The sequence below is a fragment of the Terrapene carolina genome, unplaced genomic scaffold (assembly GCF_002925995.2).
Source record: "Terrapene carolina triunguis isolate 2854851 unplaced genomic scaffold, T_m_triunguis-2.0 Scaffold141, whole genome shotgun sequence".
Taxonomy (NCBI): Eukaryota; Metazoa; Chordata; order Testudines; family Emydidae; genus Terrapene; species Terrapene triunguis.
This window is the reverse complement of record NW_020664492.1, coordinates 5,183,256-5,206,173: the sequence shown is the minus strand read 5'-3', so window position 1 is coordinate 5,206,173 and position 22,918 is coordinate 5,183,256. Positions and strand designations below refer to the sequence as shown.

At 40.9% G+C, this 22,918-nt stretch overlaps 1 protein-coding gene across 2 annotated transcripts in view; it reads left to right on the top strand.

Annotated features, from left to right (window-relative positions):
* The window catches only part of LOC112124046 (vascular endothelial growth factor receptor 1), a 152,061-nt gene that overhangs the window by 18,283 nt on the left and 110,860 nt on the right, over positions 1 to 22,918 (top strand). For both annotated transcript variants that reach the window (XM_026653575.1, XM_026653576.1), the window contains exons 2-6: positions 2,014 to 2,110; positions 2,406 to 2,629; positions 13,401 to 13,525; positions 20,388 to 20,550; positions 20,641 to 20,777. In XM_026653575.1, the coding sequence (XP_026509360.1) occupies positions 2,014 to 2,110; positions 2,406 to 2,629; positions 13,401 to 13,525; positions 20,388 to 20,550; positions 20,641 to 20,777 (746 nt within the window). The remainder of the gene's footprint in view (positions 1 to 2,013; positions 2,111 to 2,405; positions 2,630 to 13,400; positions 13,526 to 20,387; positions 20,551 to 20,640; positions 20,778 to 22,918) is intronic.

Here is a 22,918-nt window from a genome sequence, read left to right as displayed (position 1 = left end):
TTGTATTCTCTGCTGGCCAACCACCAGACATACAAATGGCAGCAAATGAGCAGGTCTGACATTCCATCTGGTAGCGAGGGCAATAGTGCACATGCATACAGACATACTAATCAGCACATTACATCTTGTTTGCCAGAGGAGCCCCAAGGGACACAGTGCCCATACAAAACTATTGCAATTCACTGCATCTGGGGCTGTGAAGGAAAGCAACAAGGAAACACCAGCTTGTATAGAACACAGTGGCTCACATCTCCAGCAGGAAAGACTGCTGAGAACACTTCACTTCAGTGCTATGCACCCACAGCTGGCTCCCAGTTCACTTCCATTGCCAATTAAAAGACTTTATCTTGCTTATTGAGACTCTCAGTGGCTCACAGCCCAGCTACATTATTGCTCCATTCACAGACTACCAAGTCATCTGCCCTCCTTTGGGACAATGCAGCTAACAGTGCCCAGGGTGAAGACCTCCAAAGTAGAAGATAGATTGTCTTTGGTGGCAGGCCCTCAGCTAAGCAAAGAGCTACCAAAGGAGATAAGACTAAGCTTGAGCCTGTCCATATTCAGAACATGATTCAAGACATGTGTCTTCACGCAAAAGCCTTCCAGAAATAACAGACAAGAAATTCACATGCACACATCACCTAATAAGCAAAAGCTGCTGAACCTGGGAGAGGCATAGAGGCCACCATGGAAATGGATCTCTATGCTATTTGGTGCCTAGATACAACTGTGATAGGCCCCCTCAAATTACCTAAAATAGACAGATTAAACTCTTACTCCCCCATATTTCAGTGCATAATGGACAATATAATTGTATATGTAATGCTGTCCCCTTCATATATTGGCTATAAACTACTTTCCTTTTTTCTTCAAATAGAACTACTCTTGGATCCTTTCAGGTTTACAGATACTCTTTTACTGCAATACAAAATCCTCATCACTTTCATTTTCCAGACTTTTGGTAGTGCCTAAATTTAGGTTAAGACAGTTGACATTTGCTTGTTATATTGCTAACTTCTGGAATGCTTTGCAATTGATGTGAGTGGGGATCAGGATCAGTGCATTGACGTTTTTTCCCCCCACAGGTATTCTGTTACTTGTTTTTAAAGGACTATATTTTAGGTTGCTTGACATAAAAGATTCCATGTAAACATTATAATGATGGGCAAAGACAAACCAAGTGGCCTTACAAGGCTTCTTTAGAGTAGAGGAGCTTGCAGCGTAGGGGATGTTAGACAGAGGGGCTATGGCTTTAAATGAAAAGGGGTAAATCCTGCCATCCTTACTCAGTCTTTTCAAAGTCATTCCATTGACTTTGCAAAGAGTTTTATACAAGAGTTCAGCATAACTGAGGGCCTGCTTGTGTCTCCTTAGAGAGCCACACCTACATCTCAGCCTCCTATGTGGAAAGGAGAGCCATCTCTATGGCTTCATCCTCTCCCTCTTTCTCTGGCCTGCACAGAGAGCTCTCCATGAACCCAGGCATGCACCTGGGGAATGGACTGGGGCTTGCATTGTCCTCCTGCTGGCCCTGTGGAGTTCCTTATGGAAAGATGACACAATGAGATGTCCTTGAGGCAGTGACTAGCTGTGGGAGCCCTGCTAGTGCTGTTCCATTGATGATAGATAGCCAGGGAGTGATCAGTGTGAGGCTTATGAGGGCAGTGAGCTGCCATATGGATGCTACTAGTCTACTATTGATCCACAGGGTACAGGGACTATTGCATGTGGGAAAATCATGTCCCCCTGAATGAAACAATTCTGGAGCAAACTCAGTGTGGGGAACCTTGCAGAGGTTTCCTCTCTATTCCTTCCCCGCTTTGTGTGTTAATTCCATAGAAGAGGTTCTTGGGCCCTGAGTAAGAGCTTCCTTGGCCCAGAGGAAGGTGTGTGTGGGAAAAAACCCAACAGCTACGCTGCAACATTGTAGTGATGATAACACTGTGAATGTGAGCAGATTGAATATGGGAAGGCTATTTACCATTGTTAATGCTTCTCTTATTGTTTTTCTAGGATCTAGTTCAGGGTCAAAATTAAAAGGTCCTGAACTGAGTATAAAAGGTGCACAGCACGTCATTCAAGCAGGCCAGACCTTAAATCTCACATGCAGGTAACCAGCTGACTTGGCTTGGATAATTTTCCTGGGTATTAATCCACAGGACTCTTTTTTTCTTTTCTTTTGGTAAATGAAACGGGGGGAAAAAACAGTGTTGGGGGGATAATGGGGGCCTAACTTCAATGGCAATTGTTTAATAACTCTCTGTGGTTTCCGTTGCTGTTTTTGGAGAAAAGATTAAAGAGAACCCCAGAAATAGCCTGATATAATAAAACAGAAAGCTTGGGAACTGGAGCTATATAATTGTAGCCCAACATCATTGTTTTTATTTCCTTATCTGTGTTTGCAGGGGGGAAATGGTTCATTCATGGTCTCTGCCTGAAGCTCCAAGTAAGGAGAGCAAAAGGCTGAAAATAATTAAAGTTGCCTGTGGAAGGAATGGCAAACAGTTCTGTAGTAGCCTGACCTTGAGCAGAGCTCAAGCAAATGACACTGGATACTATAGCTGCAAATATGCATCATCAAGTGCTGTAAGAAAGAAGACAGAATCTACAGTCTATATATTTATTAACGGTAAGATTCCAATTTTTTTAAATGCTCCTTTGGTACTTTAAATTCAACAGTGTTAAAGTGGCCAAAAGTGCTGCAAGTCAACTGTCGTTAAATATCTAAATGATGCATGTGAATGACATCTTCGACTTTGCAAAATGGTCATGCAAATTTACCAGCCCATGTACAAAATCTGCTTGCCCACCATTTACTGTGAGGCTGGTTGATAATGCAAAAAACTAGTGCCAACGTTTTATTTGCTAGTGAAAAAGAATGGAAGAAAAAAACCCAAATCCAAGCACACATCACACTGGGCAAGTAGAATTTTGCAAGGTTGATTTATCTGAAATGAAATGGACCAGATGTGCATCTGTGAAATGATTATGGCATCACAGAACCATCTCACGGTATCAAATGGTAATTCAAAAATATCTCTGCCTTGATACTCCTTATAGATGTTAATTGCCATTAAAAGACCATAGGCTGCTATCTGGCCAAAGGATGCCAAATGCTGTCTTGTTGCAGATGGAAAGATCCACCTTCCAACTTACCAGGGGAATTTTCTCATCCTGTAGAAAATTAATGTTTAAGTGTTTGTCACTTTCAAAACATTCAGTACTCTGGAATTCTATCAGATATAAAACATATTGATTCTATTTTATATCATTCTGAATATCAGCTCCTTTGTATTCAACAACCAAAGATTGTGTAATATGTGGGAAATGCCTGCATTAGGCAGTTAAATTATAATAATAAGAATGGCTTGCTGGCCTTGTTCTCTGCAGGGATATTAATCAAGCACAGAATTCACTAAAAATAAAATAAAGTTATAATACAGGTTTTGGATTTGCTTTTGAATTTTACTCTTCCTTGAGCTTTAATTCCTTGAAATTTACAGCAAAAAAGTGACTAGATTAATGTCAGGCATTAGATTAATAGATTTTAAAAATCTGCAATAGATAGAATCCAAAATGGAAACCTTTCTGAATTATGTGTCTGCCTCCCCTATTGAAGTGGATGCTGGGTTGGATCATTCTTGGTTTTGGTCTTGCAAAACAAAGAACATGATTGAGGCTGTGTAAAAGTGGAACCAATCAGACCTGTTGTTTTTGTCTGACAAAAAACAAGAGACCTGTCCATTTTGGTCTATATCCTGCCTTACCTAGAATTGCTCAATAATTTATAGTCATTTCTGCTTTTTCTACCTCTGAACAATACTATGAAAGTATATACTCCTCTCAGCGTTTAACCATTTACCTATGTGACTTTCAGTAGCATAACTCTGGGCAGCCAGCTATGAACGTATCCCTAAAAGTGTAAAGAAGGTAGGAGGTTACTAATTTATTGACTGACATCTTCTGCTGCCCATGAAAATATGCAGCTTTCTAGAATAGTAGTTCTTAACCTTTTTCCTATTGCGACCCCCCTTGAACTTTCCACTCCATCTAGCTGAGAATACTCTCCCATTTAGCAATATGAGAAGAGCAAAGGTAGTTGTGACCACCTGACATCCTGACTCCAGGTTGAGAACCCATGTGCTAGGTCCACATTGCTACATAGAGGAGACTCCTACATGTTGGTCTCTCTCTCTCTCATTCTCTTTCCTGCACGAGGTGTTAACACTACTTGTTAATCACTGAATTAAGTTGAGACACTGTCCCTCTTTCTCCCTCTTGAATGCTTTATGTGTTGTGTGTTGTTTTCTTGTATTTGAAAGAGAATCTATGTCAGATGCCCAAGAATCAGGGTGGGCTTTCTAGTGGATGCAGATGGCTGGAGAGAAACATCAGGTCCTGAGAGACAGAGTGGTCTCTTCAGGCAGGAAAAAACCTTTAATATGTCAGGTAAAATTTTCAAAAGTGCCTAAGTGATTTAGGAGCCTAAGGCCTGTCGACTTTCAATGAGATTTAGATTCCAAGTGCCTAAGCCTCTTTTGAAAATGGGACTTAGATTCTTAGAACATTTTACCCTTCACCTTGCTTCCCAGGAAACTTGTGAAAGGTTGTTCAAGAGGCAATCCTGTCCCAAGCTGAGATATCTCTGGCATCCAAGTTTTTAGAATCTGACATTGCTTTCAGTGGTGTGTCAGTTCCTTAACAACCAGGTGTTGATAATCTCAATATGAACTACAATGGATACATGCGCCAGCCTAGGGATAATGGAATAAGTTGCCGTGTAACTGCTTGATCTGTGCCTGATGAATGTATTCCTCTGAACTTTTGTAAGGTGGGGAGAAAAGTTATTGAGCCTACATAGATTTTACAGTTTTCAGGAAGAAATATTGAGCAAGCCATGGGAGATGCATTTTTCTGAATACATGAAAAAAGGACAGTTGTTATATCTAGCTAGGTGCAAATGCTACCCAGTTTGTGTTTGTAAATTTGTTCCTAGGTGGCTCCTGTAGGTTGGAGTCTAGGAATTACAATTCCCAGGATGCACTGGGGCGGGGGGGAGAGAAGGAAAGGAAGAATGTGAGCTCTGTGAAAGAGTGAGGGGAATGAAGCTTACCTTTGCTGTTATCAAGCTTCCCGAGTCTTCCTCAAAGGGTGAAGCTACAAAACAAATTGATGACGAGCATAAAAGAACCACAGAAAAACAGAAATCTAACTTATCCAAGTGCCTTATGATTCCTGCTGCTGCAATCTGCTGTTTCTCCTGTGGAATCAGTATGGCGTTATCATTTATAAGGGAAAGCGCATGCAATGAAAGTGTCTCTTAACTTAAATCAGTGCTTTTTGGAAGCCAGCGTGGAACGCATTTATTGAGCTCAGTTTGGAAACAAATAAATAAACTTCCTTTGAAGGTTTTAATATTTTTAACTAATTTCTGGGTGCTTGGGAAACAAACTGTTATAAAATCTGGATCACCATTAGTTATGTATTGTTTCCCGTCACAGGACATATGTGTCAGTCAATTCCCCATATTAGCACCGTGTGGATCACTAAGGTGCCTCTTTCCCATGTTTTAACTCTCTGCACAGAAGAGTAAATTGTTGCTATTTACAAACACAGAAACTGAATCATGAAAGTTAATATTGTTTGTACAGGAAGTCCTCGCTTATTGTTTAGAAAATGTTACTCGTTTCCGTAATTAGAGTGACTTCGAATATGAACTGGATAGAAAAGAATAGACATATTAAGCCTTTCAGTTCAGTAATACAAATATCCTATTGCAGAGGAAAAGGTTATATACACAGAAAGGAAGATATAAGGCCCTTTTCCCCTGTGGGGTAATGAAAATTCTTGCTGAAGAAGATGAGATGAAAATCTCATATGCCCCAACACTCAACATGCTACTTTCAAGATCCTAGGTTTCCATTATCATCCAGCCAGGCCACATGAAATTCTTTCAGAAGCCAGTCAATATATAAAACCATTTTTTCCACTGGAGTGGCCAATATTGAGTTGCTGTGGGGGGTGAGTGCACAGTCTATACAGTAGTTACTCTGGCCCCAGACAACCAGGAACCGATGCGTCAGGCAAAAGAAACAAATATTCTTGAGAGCATTGGCTTTGTTGCAGTTCACTAAGAAAACTGGGATCCGTATAGTGCGTGAGCCCATAGAAACCCTATGAGCTGAGGAGGGAGAAGGACATTGGAATTTGAAACTCAGGAAGGCTTTCTGCAAGTTCCCTATGATCGCGAGGCCAAATCCTGCTCTGTATTCTCAATCTGCTCACCAGTCTGACGTGGGTCATTTCACTGAACACCTCCTTTAATGGGACACTCGCGTTACTCACAGGAGTGAGGTGGGCAGGGTTTTCCACTTGCAAACAGATCATATTAATGGGATGAAGATGTTTAAGAAACATACCAAGTTAGCAGCATGCCAGCTCTTTTGACTGACTGGTTTCCCCAAGGCAGGATTCCCCAGTGACTGTCTGTCACTTTCAGACCTGTCTTTCTGGGTGCAGGCACACTGTCTTTTCCACCGGCCTGTTGGTCAGACTCTTTTTCAGCTGCTAGGGTGGGGCCCATTTTCTTTTTGCACAAAACATGCACTTCGCTCAGCCTTCCATGACTGCTGCCACCTGCTCTCATGACAGAGCTGAGGAAAACAAATAACTGTGGTTACTTCGATATTTTAATCCTAGAGCTTTGCAGGAGTTCAAACAAATGCTGGTTCCAGGTTGCCATATTGCCATTGCCTCTGGCCAGGTCACATGTAGGCAGTAGCAACATTTTCATACTAGCAAACTTGAGAATTTTTCCCCAGAAGGAAATCATCTCTATCTTTATAGAGGAAATTTAGCCAGTTTCACAGCCAAATGGTCTTTCTTTCTTTACAGCAAAGTAGGTTAAGTTTTCAGCCATGGCAACTGCCTTTTTCATTCTCACCAAATCTGTCACTGAATTTGAAGGGAGCCTGCTAACTGGCTTGCAGCTTGGTCAGCAATGAGAATTGTTTTGTATAGTCCTAATCCGATTATCAGTCTCCAATCTGTCATTCTTCAAGGTCTTTTCTAGCATTGTCAGTGTTCATGTATGCTAATTTATCTCCTTGGCACTATTCCATGGATGGTGAAATATTCAACGATACTCCTACTATGTGCCCCTCTTACAATATTCTGGGTACCAGATCTTGAAGATGAAGCAACTAAACAAGATTTTACTTCAGTACAATTTAAAGTAGCCACATTCATAGATCACCAATGACCACAGTTTCAAACATGTCCTCTAATTTAGGTTGTTTCAATTTTTTGGGTGCCCAAGATTAGATGACTAAGTGTTTCAAGTGGAGCAATCAAAAATGAAGGCCCCCAGAATTAGTGGACACTGAAAAATTTAAGCCTTTGGACTTTCAAAGTCCTTGTTTTTTGGGAGCACATTTTGAAACCCTAGAGTCACACCTTGCAAGACCTTGGTGCACAGAATTCCCTTTGACATCACTGGGAGTTCCAGTTGTTGGCAGCTGGCTGAATCAAGCCTTCGAGTTGGAATGGATTTAAATGTGACTTTAATAGATTCACTTTTCATAACCCTGCATGATATTACATCTCAGAAGAGGCAGACTGTCTAATAACAGCTCTCCAAAAACTTTGGTTTAAAGTTCAAAAACCCCAGTGTCAGGAGAATTTAACTGGCAAAGGTGTGACTTTAAAAAAAAACTAAAAAACAAACAAAAAACCCCAAATCTCTGAACATTGACCAAAGATTTAGATTATTTTCTTCCTGTACATTTTTTAAAAATCAGTAATAACCTGGCCATGGAACAACTTGCCCCAATGTTCCCAGTGTGGGAGGCTCTGCACCTCCCTTATCCCTTTCATGATCCATCTCTGCGATTTGGCACAGTTCTATCATATGAATTGTACTTTTTGGCTAACAGATTGTCAAAGTCAATAATGTAATAGCACATTTGTTATGAAAAGGAAACTAGTTTAAACTATATTACAGCTGTATGCAGTATGTGGATACATTTTCAGTGCATAAGAAAGTTCCTCCTACAAAATAGAGCCCTCTAGAACACATTGACATAAATCACTTGCTGTTTCCATTCCTGTGGATGGAGGCTTCACTTTGCGTATTGTGAGTAGTTCCATTGGATTTACTGGGACTACCCGCAATGTGTAAAGATAAGCATGTGCCCGTTCCTAACTGTGCTTTGATGTATTGTTGAAGCGTGCTAGGAAACCGTTAGTGTGCACCAGCAGGGTCAACACTGACCAATTAATATGCAACATATCAATGCACTTTAGAAATCATACCTCAGTAAAGTGCACTGCCCCACCATGTCGATAAGCCCGTTGTGTTTGAAGATAAGTGCTTTAGTCTTGAGATGTTCAACTCCTCTGTACTTTGGATTTTGCTTGCCAAGTTATTCTTGTTCTGGGTTTATTTCTAAGGGTACGTCTATACCCAGCCGCTAGTTCGGCGGCTGGCAATCGAAGTTCTGGGTTCGACTTATCGCGTCTTGTCTGGACGCGATAAGTCGAACCCGGAAGTGCTCGCCGTCGACTGCGGTACTCCAGCTAGACGAGAGGAGTACCGCGGAGTCGTCGGGGGAGCCTGCCTGCTGCGTGTGGACCGAGGTAAGATCGAACTAAGGTACTTCGAACTTCAGCTACGTTATTCATGTAGCTGAAGTTGCGTACCTTAGTTCGATTTGGGGGGTGAGTGTAGACCAAGCCTAAGTGTATTAATTTATGTCTCAATGTCACTCTTTCTTCAATGTCCAGCAGTCATTTTCACTGGAGGGCCATTATTTTGGGGGCTAGGAAAGGAAAGGAAAAGAAGACTGAGGGGCTTCTAGAAGTAATTTTGTCCACTTAAGGCCAGATTCTGTGCACAGTCCATTCCCACTGTGCTAAATTCTCCTTTCAGTTTCACCGATGCAACCCAATTGACTTCCATGAAGTTGCACTGGTATAACTGAAGTCAAGGGTTGCATTAATGTAAATGAAAGGAGAATTTGGCCCATGGATTTTAATGCAATTTACATGAGTATATCTCAGGACAGAATTTGGTCCTTAAAAATGTCTTTATGAATGGGAGAAAGGTATTCTCTGTAAGTAGAGAAACCATTTCTTTTGAGCCTGAGATACTACTATGATAAGCATGATATAAACAGGTATCTGGGCCCCATTAAGTAGAATGGCAAAACTCCCATAGCCTTCAGTGGCACCAGGGTTTCACCCATAGAGTTTGCTTCTGACATTTTTATCTCTGTGTTTTTTGACTTTCATAGACTCCTAGATTCCAAGGCCAAAGGGACCTAGTGATCTAGTCTGACCTCCTGTATAACGCAGGCCATAGAACTTCCTCAAAATAATTCCTAGAGCATATTGTATGGAAAAACATGTAATCTTGATTTAAAAATTGTCAGTGATGGAGAATCCATCATGACCCTTGGTAAATTGTTCCAATGGGTGATTACCCTCACTGTTAAAAATTCACACCTTATTTCCAGTCTGAATTTGTCTATCTTCAACTTCCTGCCATTGGAACATGTTCTACCTTTCTCTGCTAGATTGAAGATCCCATTATTAAATATTTGTTCCCCATATAGAGCCAAATAGACTGTAATCAAGTCATCCCTTAACCTTCTCTTTGTTAAGCTGAATAGACTAAGCTCTTTGAGTCTATCACTGTAAGCCATGTTTTCTAATCCTTTAATCATTTCTGTGGCTCTTCTCTGAACCCTCTCCAACTTATCAACATCCTTCTTGAATTTTGTGCACCAAACTGGACACAATATTCCAGCAGTGATCACACCAGTGCCAACTATAGAGTTAAAATAACCGCTCTATTCCTACTTGAGGTTCCTGGTTATGTATCCCAGGATCACATTAGCTCCTTTAGGTACAGCATCGCATTGGGAACTCTTGTTCAGTTAATTGTCCACTATGACCTCCATATCTTTTTCAGAGGCAGAGACTTGTGTAGTTGAAGTTAAGGAACCTGAGGGCACAGAGTATGGAAGGGAGGAGCATCCGTTTTTCTGACTGTGCCATTCCAATATGTGCTAATCCAATTGTTTGTGCAAGATATTTGCCATAATATTTGCCTGAATTAAGGCTCTTATGTTTTAATCTGTTTTATAACCAGTTAAATAAAATAGCTGCTATATATGTTCACAGACAATACAGCAAATGACCTTCATGAGATATGTGATTCTGTGACTACTTTTTGTGGCCTCACATTGATTGTGAGTGGGAAATATTGCGGGTAACCTGGTTAAACACAGTACAAAACCACTAACTGCAGATGCAATTATTGTTTTAAAATATAATATTCAGTAAGAAGCGACCTCCAACTTATGCAAATATTCAGGATTTTTTTTCCTCCTCAGTTGCGGCCAGTTGTTTAGCAAAAAATAAACATGCTCCTCCCAATGAAATACTTAAAGCCAAAGGAGCTTAATACATTGTGCTATTGTGGTCTTCAACATTGCTGAAAATATTCTTTTTTGAAGATAAACCATTCTGTTCAAAGTCAGAATTAGACCCCCATGGCCTGATTCACCACAGTGTTACTCTGCTTTTACCCCTAGAGTTAGTTACGCCAGCGTAAAAGTGGAGCGGTGAATCAGGCCCAAAGGGTGGAGAAATTTCATCATTGGAGATGGCCCAGAAGAATAGGGGAGGGAAGTCAGATTTAGACTTTAAGGGCCTAATTCACCACTGTGTTACATCACCTCAGGAAGGAAAGATTAATCTCTGGCAATCAGAAGGAAAACATGGCAGGAGCTGCTAGCAATAGGTAGGCTGGAGGTGGGGGGAGAAAAGACTAAGATGGGATCAGGAGGGTTTATTAATTGGGGAAGAAAGGTCCTATCTCATTGGAGTATTCCGACTGTGTTACTCTAGCACCAGCTGCTAGTCCTGAAGTAATCACTATATCCCCTTATGACCATTAAGAAGGAAGGAGAATAAAATCAAAGGGGCTCAGGAAAAGCCTCCAAAGTAATTATGAAAACAAAATGCTGCTAGGAAACATGATGCATATTCCTTTTAATCAAAAGCAGGAAGACGTTTGGAGGGCTTTGGGCCATATACTGCCCTCAGTCCATGGCGGAACTCCCTAGTGATGTCAATGGGAATTCTGCACGCGAATCGAGCTATCGCTGTGGCTGGCTCTTTATGTCTAAATGCTCTAATGTGTAATTGTAATTTCAGATTTACAGGGGAAAGCCACCTTCAAATGTAATAATTGCATTCAGAGGAGTCAAAGAAACTTTTTTAGCTTTGTTTGACAGCACTTGACTGTCTCCTCCAATTGTGAATGGCAGAGGCACGTTTCCATTAAGGGAAAAAAGAGTTCTTCACATTTTGTGTTGGTTTCCTGTCACCACCTCTAGACAGACAGGGAGTCCTGTGAGGTTAGGGCAGTACAGCTCCCACTAGAGCAATGTTGGCATCAGTTAGTGGTGACACTTTGTCTGGAGACAGTACCGGTAGTCTTCAGGGCAGCTCTTCCTCACACTTGTAACGATCTGGAGATTATAATACAGGAAACTACTTTGCAAAGTTTGCTGGTTTTGGAAAGTAGCTCTTAATTTTGTGACAAGGATGAATGAGTCTTAGGGGAGTAATAAGTCTGTTTCACTGGTGATGTTAAAGGTCTAGTGACCTCTTCCATAACTGCAGCCCCAGCAAAACAAAAATGTTTCTTTTACAATGGTACAAGCAGGCGCAGTCTTGGTCTTTCCTTGAATCATATTGCAAAGGAAATGTTAGACTAACAAGTCTTTGAATATTTTTATTGCATACACAGTCTCTACTATGCATGAGCTCCTTTTGCGATCACAACAGATCTGACTCTGATCCAGGCTTTCAATTTTAAATGATTTTCTTCATGCAACAATTTGATCTCATCTATTAAATCTCCTTAAACTCTTTGGGCAAAACTGTGCTCTCACTTGCGCAGGGGTACATCTAAGGTACTTCTGAATTTAGCCCATTGTAAGTAAGTGCAGAATTGCTTCCCCTCCTGCCCTGTGCCTAAGATGTACTTTAATTTGCGTAGTCTAATAAGAAATGGGGATCTTAAAGTATTTTATTACTATGTGAAGTGATGTACATACTCTTGAGTGAAAGAGAAGCAAAAGCAATGTATTTAAAAGAGTAGCTGCTTCAGTGAACATATAGGAATGTGCAGAGATTCATGACTGGGATAATTTGATAGTGATACTCTATTTCAACATTCACAAATGGCCAAATCTTGGAAGGAAGAATACTATTGCTATATATTGGATTCGGACTGAGTGAAAACAGCAGAATTTGTCTGAAAATGCACCAGAACTAAAGTAAAACCAATCCCCCAGATCTGACCACCTGAAAACAGGATTTAGATCCAGAGTTTGGGGCTCTTGTCCGTCTTGGTTAAACAACACAAACAATAAAACATTTGCAAAAGCAACAGTAATATTCCCTATTTCCAATGTGAGCTATTTGTGCCAATGCCTTTTGTCAAAGGTGATTGCTTAAGGAGACAGTAAATTATACTGTCAAGTCTTAGTTGTTGAGTTAAATGAAATAAATGTTTCCCTGACATTTTCAGGCACCTTGTCACTTACAAAAGAGACACAAATATATTGTGCTGGTAGGAAGGAAGGCAATTATTAACGCTTACTTGTCCATATTCTAAGAGCTACTTGAATATCTGACTTAATGACCATGTTTAGGATCCCAGTCCTAGTCTTACTGAAGCCAATGTGAGTTTTGCTATTGATTTCCAGGGGAGCCGGAACAGGCTCTTGGTGGGGTGTTTCTTGATAGGTGAATTCCAGCTCAGTCCCATGTAATTACTTCTTCCAATGACAATAAAAAATAAATGAACACAAACACTATGAAATATAGTATTTTATTTATATCTGAGCCATTTGTGAGATGCAATAACTAGAAAAAAATCTGTTTACTTAACATCACCTATATTATATTATATATATATTATATATATAATATTAAAGATGATGCAAAAATGTAAAGAAATGCTGTGTGTTGATTATTAATGATTAGTGATCTTTATACACTGCAAAAATATTTTACCAGCCCTAAATAATCAAAGTAAATGGAACAGCTATTTTGGAAACTTATCAACACTGATAGTTAGGGAGAATTGACTGATCCTTTGTTGTAGTTATCTGTAAATAATGAAAGAACCATTTTTAAAGAGATATGGGGCCTGTGGTGAGAATTTTCTCTAGGCCCTTCAGATTCACCACAATAAATGAGAAGGCTCTTTTTAGTTGTTGTGGTAATTTGTTAGTATAGTTTGGTTAAGTTAGCCGCACATTTTCTATGCTGTTGTAATGTTTCAAACAGTTACCTTTTCTTTTTATCCTTCTCTGTAGATACAGGCAGTCCATTTGTAGAGCTGCACAGCGACATACCTAAAATTATACACATGACTGATGGAGGAGAGATGATCATTCCATGCAGAGTCACGGCACCAGACGTTGCTGTTACTTTAAAAAAGGTACCTTATCCACATAGATTTCTGAAAGTGTTCCTGCAGATATAAATGTGCTGCATTACTTTTTTGCAACTATTTTAATGACTGGAGCATTTGAGCAAATCACTTGTTCCCCTGTGTTAAATGTTAACTATATATTCTGGGGGCACCCATGATTTAGGGCACAGTCTCCTCTTGGAACCTGGTCCAACCACTGAAATCAATAAAGATACTCCCATTGACCCAGAGGGTGGTGGCTCAAGTGCTTGATGCATAGAAATGTATGCACATGGCTCCCAAGGAAGCTAGTAGAATTACATACACGAAATAAATCCCCAGGCATCAAGATGAGAACAGTACTTCTTTGCTAATGTTATGCTTGTTTAGTTTAAATAGAGACGACAGCTCATAGAACAGGAGAGCTGTGCAAGTCAAGGATGAGATGCTTTATCTGTGTCTGGAGAGAGCTCCATATGTGAAGGAATAGATGAACAGTATTGTTGCAGGAAAGAGAAGGTCAACTCTTTGTGTAAAACAGCAGGAAATAGTGAGACAGGACTCAAGAAAACTGATGAACTGTTCAAATAAGACACATGGGGCCAGATTTTCAGCTGGTGAGAATCAACATAGATCCACTGATTTCAATGCTTCATTGTCTACACTGACTTACACCAGCTGAGATGTGGCCCTTGTGTTTTATCTTAAGTTAGAGGTTCTCAAACTGCAGTGGTCCATGGAGCACTTGCTCATGGTCTGTAGACACCTGGCTGGTGACATGACACTAACTTTCCTCCTTGTTTCCAACTGCTAAATCACATTAAAGGAAGCTAAAAATGCAGAGAAAATAAACAACTTGAATCTAAAAGTGATCTCTATAGATTAAAGCACTTTTTATTCTGGAGCACAATTCCTTGGTGAGGTGTGGAGCAGGGTTGGCTTGTGCAGAAAATTTGATGGCTGTAGAAGCAAAGAATAAATGGGGCCGGGACTGAAGTGTGTGTGTTGTAGAATGAGAATCTATTTTTTAGATTTTGGAAGTTGTGGGGTTAAAAATGTTTCCTGGTTGTGTCTTAAACCTCAGTGTATTTAATTCCGAGCTGGGAAAACTCCTGTTTCACTAAGCATTCCGCTTGCAAGGATCTTCTTTAAAATGAGTTTCTCCTTTCCCTCCTCTTCTGATGGATGAGATTTATACCCACCACTCTTCCTCCACTGCCATGCAGTATCCATTGCTCTTGAAGCTGAAGTTTGTGGTGTAGGATCATGAGGCTCTCTATAGCATCAAAGTCAGATGTAACATGGTTTATAAGGGAGGAGGAGCCTGGCCTTAACTAAGGGAATTGGTTACGTATACTTTTTGCATTCCAGGAAAAAGAAATGTGCCTCCCTAGTTCATATCAGAATTTCCTGGAATATGTAAACTACAGGTGCTTAGATCATGTACTTGGTTATTTGTCATGCTATGAAACCAGTGGATGTAGGCTCCAGCAATTTTTTTGCTTATGTAACAATTACGAGAGGCCTGAGATTTATTTCACAATTGCTGTCATAGTATTTATGGCTAGCTGGCAAAGCAGTCATTCTGTTTTCCACTTAGCAATGAAGTGAAAAGCCAGGATTCCTGTCCTGGAACTTCTGTAACTGGAAGAACAGCATAGAGCCATTAGGTCTCTATCCTGCGTTAACAGGAATTCAGAAAATAGGTTCTCAGGCACGTTTCACACTTCCTAGGGAAGTGATTCCTCCCTTTTGAGTGGACTCAATCCTGAAGTCCTGTGGAGACACTGCCATTCATACTTTGTTTCTCTTAGTATTGTTAACTTTTAGTTTCAATGGTGCAATGTGGGGAAATTTTATTATTCATCTCTAGTGCTATGGATGATGTTAGCCAGTGAAATGCAATGTGGGGAAATTTTATTATTCATCTCTAGCGCTATGGATGATGTTAACCAGTGAAATACTGTAATTATCTATTGTACAAATGTAATTGCAGCTTTACGTGAGCTTTGAGATGTGTAGCTGCTATAACTTCAAGTTAAGTGTGTGGGCCAATGTTTGTGTATTGCACAAGATGGCAATCAACATACACAGCACAGAAAGAGCCATAAAAATCTTGCAGCCAGGGATTAAGACAGTACAGGGGATTGGAAAAGGAAGATGGAACCTTTCATTTCTGGGTCACGACTTCAAATCTAGCCTAGGTCTATAGCAACTGAAAATCTTTTTCTCATTGTTCGACGACCTGTAAAATTAGTTAATGGTTTTGGTCTAATTCAGGGGTAGGCAACCTATGGCACTCACACTGCCTGGGTCCTGGCCACCGGTCCAGGGGGCTCTGCATTTTAATTTAATTTTAAATGAAGCTTCTTAAACATTTTAAAAATCTTATTTACTTTATATACAACAATAGTTTAGTTATATTATAGACTTATAGAAAGAGACCTTCTAAAAACGTTTAAATGTATTACTGGCACGCGAAACCTTAAATTAGAGTAAATAAATGAAGACTCGGCACACCACTTCTGAAAGGTTGCCGACCCCTGGTCTGATTCTTAGTAGACAGATTGTCACATTGCTGAAACCACCATTGACACTGCTTATGGTAACCTTTGTCCAAGGGTCAAATGGGCACCATAGCAGCAACAGTATCACCAGGGTAACTTGCCTCAGCCCCACCTTGAAGGAACCATTTCTTAGAGCAGTTGTTTTGTCTACTTATCTGTTCCTCCTGGCTGAGAATGCCAACAGTATTAACGTGTTTGAAAAACAAAACAAAAAAAGGGGCAGAAGATTAGGGAATTATTTACCACAAGAATAGGAGGTTTTATAGGCCCTTCCTTCCCCAAATCAGATTCCTCCTTCTCACATGAAGAAAGATGTAGATATTTCAAAATCGATTACACATTTCAGTATGCTTTAAATTGGCATTTTTAATACAATATATCTTACAAAACATATGGGAAACGTATCTCTACTACATTCATAGGCTTTCAATATTGTATTGTGGTAGGACCGTAAGACCCCAGGCAGGATCAGGGCTCATTGCGCTAGGTGCTGTACACATAGGAAGACAGTCCCTGACAGTCTAATTGGAAACAAGAAGAGAAGAGGGTGACTAGGGCAACTTAGCAGCTATGGTGATGTGGGTGATATAAGTACCTAGATGTATAATAATCCCATGTTTACTTAGGCTATGCTGACCAATATTGTCTCATTGTTTTCTTGTACTCCCTCATGTGTTGACTCCATCTGTTGGCTCTCTTTAGATGGTAAGTTTTTTGGGGGCAGGGACTGTCTTTTTGTTCTGTGTTTGTACAGCACCTAATATAGTGAGGTCCTGGTCCATGACTAGAGCTTCTAGGTGCCATGGGAAAATAAAATAAAATAAAATAATAATAACAACAACTGATTATCCTGATTATCACTCCAAAAGTTTTTTTTTCTCCTGCTGATAATAGCCCACCTTAATTGATTTGTCTTGTTAGAGTTGGTATGGCAACCCCCATCTTTTCATGTTCTCTGTATATATATATCTTCCTACTGTATTTTCCACTCCATGCATCTGATGAAGTGGGTTTTAGCCCACGAAAGCTTATGCCCAAATATATTTGTTAGTCTCTAAGGTGCCACAAGTACTCCTCGTTCTTCTAACAACAAGTGATTCTGGATCATTTCAACTTTTTAAAAAATCAGTCACTAGTGGTTTCCTGTTGGCCCCCTGGCAGAAGTGGAGTGATTTGAAGGAGGGGAGGGTAGTGGCTCAGTCACAGTGGCTCTGTGCATCAGGGCAGCATGGAGAAGCTGGTGGGGAAAGTGGGCAAGCAGGTCACAGAGGGTAGTGGCATTGGTGGAATGGAGTGAGCGCTGAGGGTGGCTCAGTAAGATACAAGAGCAAATAAGTAGGGATGGGAAGAGTTGTGAAAGGCCTTAAAGGTGAGGACCTGGCCTATTTTGGTTCTTTCCAGTTTGAAGAAAACCTCAGCTCTCCTCTCCTCAGAGAACAGCTGATTGGAACACCTTGGACTTTTTGATCTGACTCAGCCACAGGAGACCAGCTTTGCTGTGTAGGATCCCAGAGGACTTTACTTTCATGCCCTGCTTTTAATTTTCATTAGTCTCGGATTTCAGTTGTCTAATGTGTCCTTGATGGTAACTGAAGTTGCCCACACACACTTTTTTTTAGATTTCCCAAGCTGCTTATGTAACTCTAACCATTTCTGAGAGGTGCCGGACTAGTAAATAGTTTGTGCATGGATTTGCATTAGGGATGGGTGGGGCCAGGGCCGGCTCCAGGCACCAGCTTAACAAGCAGGTGCTTGGGGCGGCCAAGGGAGAGGGGTGGCACCTGCGGCAATTCGGGGGCGGCAGGTCCCTCACTCTCTTTAGGAGCGAAGGACCTGCCGCTGAACTGCCGCCGCCGATCGCGGCTTTTTTTTTTTTCCAATTGCCGCTGCTGGTCGCGATTGCGGCTTTTTTTTTTTTTTGCTTGGGGCGGCAGAAATGCTGGAGCCGACCCTGGGTGGGGCTCCTGGAGCCTGAGGGTCTGTGAACCTCTCAAACTATACTCCAGCTTCACAAAATGAGATTAAGTTTGTAAAGGTTTGTTCTAGTAATTTAGACTCTCTCCCTCGCCCTGTGCCACTCCCAGAGAGGGTCAGTGTTAAGAGCTTTTCTAGCTAAAGGGAAGCATGTGCTATGTACTAAGGCTAGATGAACAACACTCTTAGCCCCAAAGCGAGGCTAATGCAAATTTATTACCTGATTAATTAACGAATAGGAATTCAGCTCGCCCTGGGCAGCATCTGCTTGTGGGGCTCCTGTGGAGCCTGGACTGCAAATCGAATCCTCCTCTTATCTCCTAGCAGAACCCCTGGGGGAATGCAGCAGTGAAACAATAAGGACAACCTGCACCTCCACTGAACCAGCGGGGGGGTAAATCCAGCTGGATGGCTTGAAAACAGGAGCCGTGAACTGGTTAAATATACTGTTTGTATGTAGAAACAGTAACTACAATAGCGCCGTCCCTAGAATACAAGGCACGGCTGAGTGTCAGCCAGCAGGCTATAAAGTAATGGACTGTGCTGATGTGTGTAACACATACAGTCCCCTGTGATTTGCAAGCTTATTATAGCTTCTTGTCAGATGTTGTAAAGATAAGGAATTCTATTCTACTGCAGCACTTTTGTGCCAGCTGTAATTATTCATCATTCATGTCTGTCAGAGGAAATGGCATGCGATGACGAGGGGGATCTTGAGGGCAGCTTTAGGCCTGTGCTGAATAGGCAGCACCGAGGGTGCCACATTTCAGAGGGAAGGTGTTCTGTGCAGGAAGAAGCCATCTAGTCACAAGCCCCCAAATTCTGGGCATCCATCCCTAAGGCTTTGGCTGCAGGAAGAGGACGGCTGGCCAGAAGACAAGTTCTCTGGTCAAGCAAGGGGGAAGGAAAGAGGTGAAAGGAATGCAGCGAGGCTGGTGGCAGAAAGAAGTGGCAGTGGCGAAGGTGCTTTGTTGACTGGGAAGGGGGAAGGTGCACACACCAGTCCTTTCTTAGAACACTAGTACACCTCAGCTCAGCTGGGAGTAATCTTAAAAAAAATGTGCAGTTCTTCTATAAAATATGACAATAAAAAATGGCATTGTGAATTTCCGTACTCGGAGCCTTTTGCCCATTGCCAGGTTTTTCAAGAAGGGGGATTTTTGTTACAAAAGGCATTAATACATTTGAAGGGCAGGAGATAGAAAATACGTAATTGTCCAGTGATGATGTTCAAGATGCTACACAGTGAAAAGTATACCTGGGATGATGAGAAAACAAGACTTCTAAACATGTTTTTGCGTGAACCACAAAGCGGTATCATATTTTGCCTTTGCAGTTTTTGTTGTATCAAAATGGGTTTCAAATTCAGAAGGTGATCATGTAAAATTTAACTGCTACCACTGCCAGAGCATTTGATTATTTCCTAACTGTAACTCCCATGTGCCAGGGATTATATTGGACTTTTGGGACTAAAGTTTCAGAGATGACTAATGATTTTGGATTCCTCAGTTTTTGGGTACTCAGGCTGAGATGCCTTAAAGGTGCCTGATTTTCAGTGCTGAGCACTGACCCTCTGAAAATAAGGCCCAATTAATGTGTCTCAAGTTGGGCACTAAAAATCACTAATCACTTCTGAAAAATTAAGGTCACAACCTCCTGTGGCTTTCTTCATTTTCCAGTAAGAACTACAATTAGCATGACTGAGGAAGCTCTGCGGCCTTATGATTCATGGATTGTGTGCTGTGATAGTCATGAGAAGCCCCTATATTGTGATGTGTCAGTTTGGGAACATGTGCACATATTATTCACACTCTTTCTGAAACAATCCAGTGCCCTTAGAAGACAACAGAAATCAAGAGACTCATAAATTGGAATCTGAGCTGGCATTTGTTAAAGGCACAAGATGACAGCAGAGGAAGTTAATCCGTCAACCGTAGGGGAAAATGTGTATTTCTTTCTCAATAGCCACACCAGGATAGTTAATTACAAAGTCTGTCTGTCTGAGGCACTTTGGCTGCCAACGAAAGCCAATAACATTGTAGGCAGACTAAGCTCCTAGGCTAAGGCTGGTGTCATTCATTTGTATATTAATTTACATTCTGCAGTAAATGATGTAATGATGGATGCAAATGAAACCTTCACATTCTGCACCCAGATTTTCTTTTAATTTAACATAAAACATTTACTTGAAAATATGCCTAATTAAATCTTGTCATTTGTGAGTTGATTGGCACTTTTTAGATTTGTTTTTTAAATTCCTTTTTATTAAGCCTCTGAAGGTTTTTGGGGAGGGGGCTCTGTGGAAATAAAAATGGATTAGTTTTATCAGATATGTTCTTCGTTTTCAGATTCCACTAGAAACTCTGATTCCTGATGGGAAGACAATAATTTGGGATAACACGAAAGGCTTTATAATACCAAAGGCAACATACAGATTCATAGGTCTCATGAGCTGCGAGACAACCGTTGACGGGCATAAGTATAGTACGAAATACCTAACGCACCGACAAAGTGAGTAGCGTTCACCTGTCTCAGTCTTGTAAACATGGCATTATGTTGGTGTGATGCTATTCATTTTTTCTTTCTCTTTGTGATCTGCAGCCAACACAATATTTGATGTCCAACTAAACACCCCAAACCTAATCAAATTGCTGAAAGGAGACACCCTGGCTGTTAACTGTACAGTTGCTGCAGCCTGGAACACAAGAGTTCAGATGACATGGAGTTACCCTGGTGAGGTGAGTGTTTTGGTTTGTATGTAAAAATGCTACTTATTTTCTAAAACATCATCCCATTAATAAGCAACCCCAATAGGAATTTTGGCTTGAAATACTTGCCATACGTGGCATTCCATAGTCATGACCCTCACTGACATGTCTTTTATTGCCTTTTTACAATTATTATTTTGCTTAATTGAATAAGTAAACATGTTTACACAATACACTGCGGTATATTGCATAATCAGGAGTGAACAGGATAATTGTTTCATCCTTGGGAACTTCTTCTTGGGTTCAGTGAAGTAATAGAAATTTATCACCCAGGGCCAAGTTCTCTTTTGTAACAGAAAAGTTTTCAGTTAAACCATCTTTCTAAGCCCATTCATGTAAAGGACTGGCAGACAGTCAGGCACCCGACTCAAGCATGTTTAGAAAAGATATTACTATTCAGCTAGCCAAGATCTCATTTGTTAAGTGTCACATGAACAATTCTCTTGTTTTGACAACTACAAGAATGATCTTGAATGTATTTCCCCTCTCCTGCCTCCCCCCAGATTGGGAGCATCCTCATAAATACTTGTCATTTATGAAACAACTGCCAGGGAGTCCGTGTTAAGCTGATAAGAAATTTGACATTCGTTTAAGGTTTACAGCTCCCAGTCCTTTCATGTCAGTTTGATTTATACTGTAGATCCAAGTCATGATCATTTATTATGTCCGTCATTGTGCTTAATCACAACCTGAAATTATGATTACACGATGTCAGCATGATGACACCAGCAGCTTCTAGCAGACGGTCGCTGTTTGTGCTAACATTTTTTCATCTCAGAAATAAATAACTTAGCAACAAACAATACTCTGAGCATGCTAGGGTGGCACATTGTTGCCTTGCCATGGATCTGTTGCTTGACATGACACTTTGCACTGTGAAGTAGTGTTTTGTTTTTATTTAGATGATGGGGCTCGCACTGGTTTATAAGACAATAACAACGTTCTGGGTTAAATAAACTCTGAGCCCAAAGGCTGAGGGGGAGTCACAGGAAATAACTCCTCAGTTTCAGTTTATCTTCTGCTCCACCCTATTCTCTTGCCAAACCTTGTCATTTCTCTCTCTCTCTGTAATGTTTCCAGAATTCTCCCCTTCTCTCTTCCTGCTGCTAACACCCTGGCACACACCTTGTCTACTGTAAATCTTCTCCTCTCTGGCCTCCTATTGCTTCCCATTTTATTCAACATGCTGCAGGTAACACAATCTTCCACTCCTGTTGCTTCCACCCTTTCCTGTGGAATCTCTTCATTGTCTGTTTTCAGTGTCAAGTATCAGAGGGGTAGCCGTGTTAGTCTGGATCTGTAAAAAGCGACACAGAGTCCTGTGGCACCTTAAAGACTAACGGACGTATTGGAGCATAAGCTTTCGTGAGTGAATACCCACTTCGTCAGATGCCTGTGCCTGACGAAGTGGGTATTCACCCACGAAAACTTATGCTCCAATACGTCTGTTAGTCTTTAAGGTGCCACAGGACTCTTTGTCGCTGTTTTCAGTGTGTTAGCCGTGTTAGTGTGGATCAGCAAAAAGAACAGGAGTACTTGTGGCACCTTAGAGACTAACAAATTTATTTGGGCATAAGCTTTTGTGGGCTACAGCCCACTTCATCAGATGCATGCAGTGGAAAATACAGTACGAAGATATATATATACAGAGAATGTGAAAAAATGGGTGTTGCCATACCAACTCTAACGAGACTAATCAATTAAGGTGGGCAATTACCAGCAGGAGAAAAAAAAACTTTTGTAGTGATAATCAGGATGGACCATTTCAAACAGTTGACAAGAAGGTGTGAGTAACAGTAGGGGGAAAATTAGCATGGGGAAGTAGTTTTTACTTTGTGTTAATGACCCATCCACTCCTAGTCCTTATTCAAGCCTAATTTAATGGTGTCCATTTTGCAAATTAATTCCAGTTCTGCAGTTTCTTGTTGGAGTCTGTTTTTGAAGTTTTTTTGTTGAAGAATATATACCTTCAAGTCAGCGGCACTGCTATGGATACCTGCATGGCCCCACAGTATGCCAACATTTTTATGGCTGACTTAGAACAACGCTTCCTCAGCTCTCGTCCCCTAATGCCCCTACTCTACTTGTGCTACATTGACGACATCTTCATC